The 2,500-nt window shown below is 36.2% G+C and overlaps 1 protein-coding gene across 1 annotated transcript in view; it reads right to left on the bottom strand.

Annotated features, from left to right (window-relative positions):
• The window catches only part of LOC145263077 (mannosyl-oligosaccharide alpha-1,2-mannosidase IA-like), a 241,408-nt gene that overhangs the window by 126,430 nt on the left and 112,478 nt on the right, over positions 1 to 2,500 (bottom strand). The window contains exon 2 of the mRNA XM_080119946.1: positions 446 to 526. Coding sequence (XP_079976072.1) covers positions 446 to 526 — 81 coding nt within the window. The remainder of the gene's footprint in view (positions 1 to 445; positions 527 to 2,500) is intronic.

The following is a 2,500-nucleotide window of genomic DNA, read 5'->3' as shown; positions in this document are numbered from 1 at the left end:
AGAATTGAATTCAAACAGAGCTCTCCAGTGTTATTTATTATCATCCGCGTAAAGTGCATGTCTATCAAAACTTTAAAAATTAACGTAATTAAACATATAAATGTATATTTACACATGCGTAGAAGTAACAACTCTTTTTTTCATCTGTTCTGTCCTCGGCCAACAGAGGAGACATCCTTCTAAACTGAGACATCTTTTAGAAATTTTTGTAGCAATCGAAAATGCCCCTTTTTTGCGAAGCTGGATCTTACGTACATTAAAAACTGGCCTTCTATTAAACCCTGTTCTCGTAGGGAGGCAAGTAAATAGAAATAAATACTGACTCAACGGATCACAAGACATACACAAAAGAAATATCATAAAACACATCACATCAAATTCAAGATTTCAAGGAAAGCATATCTGAATTTAATAATAATAATAAAGGTTTCCAATAAGCACATACCTGATCTCCAGTTAAAGCATAGGCTGATAAAAGCCCACCAAGGAATCGGATATTGGCCTCAAAGACAGACACTTCCGTTGACTGAAAAGAGAAAAGGAAATGTTGTTGTAAAAACGTCGTAGAAAAGATTTAAAAATACAAATGAATATTTGAAATAGTATTAAAACTCTAAGGTACATGTATGTTTGCTTGACAGTGTGACAAAATAACTTCTCCGGGAATTATCTCCCTTTATAACATGTATATATATATATATAGATAGATAGAGAGAGAGAGAGAGAGAGAGAGAGAGTGAAAGTGTGTGTGTCTGTGTGTCTGTGTACATTTCCCTACGCAATAACTCTGTCAATTTTAAGCCTACAGATTCGAAATTTGATATACAGGGTACTGAGATTTGGGAAAATCGATGTGATTGGTTTTCGGACAGAAATTTAGCGAGTAAAGGGTCAAGGTTCAACGAATTAACCTTTGAGAACTCTACCAAACTCCTCCTACAATTTTGGGTCTAAACACCTGAAATTTTAGATATTCCTTGGACATCGATCTAACTTAATAACTTTATTTGAGCCCTAAACGATAAATTTTAAGGGGGTCATAATAGGGGTCAAAGTTAAAAAAATTGATTTTTTTTTTTTTTTTTTTTTTTGCTCAGCATACACATCAAAACACCCGGGCAACACCTGGCTGAAATGCTAGTTTAAAAAGAAACTTGTTTTTCATTGTACTAAAATAAACAGTAGTTCTGTTCTTTGAAAAACCAAGATGGAGGTTTTGATAAATGGTATCTGTTTGAGATATACAGCACAATCACATTGACGCACCGGTTCTCACCAGATCACCGAGGTTAAGCAACTTCAAGCCTGGCCAGTACCAGATGGGTGACTATTTGGGAAAGCGACGCATTGCATGTACCACGAGGTAAAATATCAGATTGGGAAATTGGCTCGGTCTATCCTTCTCTCGAGGGTAGACGAGTCTCCCTTAAGCCTTGGTAGACAACACATCTAGTGATGACGTTCATGACGTGAAGCATCAAGTATTTAGCTACGGATAAGATTTGAATTACACTACAAACTCGTGGAGTGAGTTCAATCTCGGCTGCAACCGCATGTTAAGTTACGTGTCTGTGATTGGAGTCATGTGAAGAGTAAACTGGCAGAAACTGTGGGAGATAAGTGAGGAGAGGAGTTGTTAGAGATTATGCAACCCTTGCTTCACAATGCAACGTGTGTCATACACATCGCTCCCGCAAGAATGATCAGATGATCGTTGTCATTCAACCTTCAAATATTTATTCATGGGGTTTGGTTTGGTTGTTTTACGCCATATCAACCCTTTTCCTGTTCAACTATTTTGTTAAAAATGTTTATACTTCAAGTTGTTTATATCTCCAAATATTTATTCATGACGTTTAGTTTGGTTGTTTTGTAGAAAAAAATGTTTTTGCCTTTGCAGAACATGATTGAGTATCATAAAGAGAAAAGTAAAAACAATAACATCCATGTTTAGTGTATTTTAGTTAGGAAGCCGGTACCTTCAGACAGTCTGATCTGGCAGTGCCAGTACAGTGTAAATGCATTCATCTTCTTCCATTGTAAAAAGACTGTTTAAGTCATGAAGGGTCAAGGAGGATGGAAAGACTGAGGAGAGAAACACTAATAAGATCTCCATTGGATCAGTGCGAAGAGGACAGGAACCTTGTGGAGAAATTCCAGTGAAGGCCAAGGGGCGTTGCCACCGAGAACACAATGATAAACGGCTGTTGCAATAACAAAAGTTAATTTGCAAATATTATCAAAAGAAGTGGCGAGTACGCTAAAGAGACTTGTTGTCACGTAGACTCCAGGGAACACCACATGTTGTTGGCAGAGAGAAATCTTTGATGATGACCGGTATTAAAATTCTTAGTGAGTTACTACTACTACTACTACTACTACTAATAATAATAATGATACTACTACTACTACTACTACTACTAATAATAATAATAATAAACAAAGGCAAATTTACATACAAGTCAATTATCAGATTTCTTCACAAAAAAAAAAGTTGACA

This window comes from Euprymna scolopes, chromosome 38 (genome assembly GCF_053919585.1).
Source record: "Euprymna scolopes isolate OS-2025 chromosome 38, ASM5391958v1, whole genome shotgun sequence".
Lineage (NCBI taxonomy): Eukaryota > Metazoa > Mollusca > Cephalopoda > Sepiida > Sepiolidae > Euprymna > Euprymna scolopes.
The sequence above is the reverse complement of the archived record's forward strand: the minus strand, read 5'-3'. Positions and strand labels throughout refer to the sequence as shown.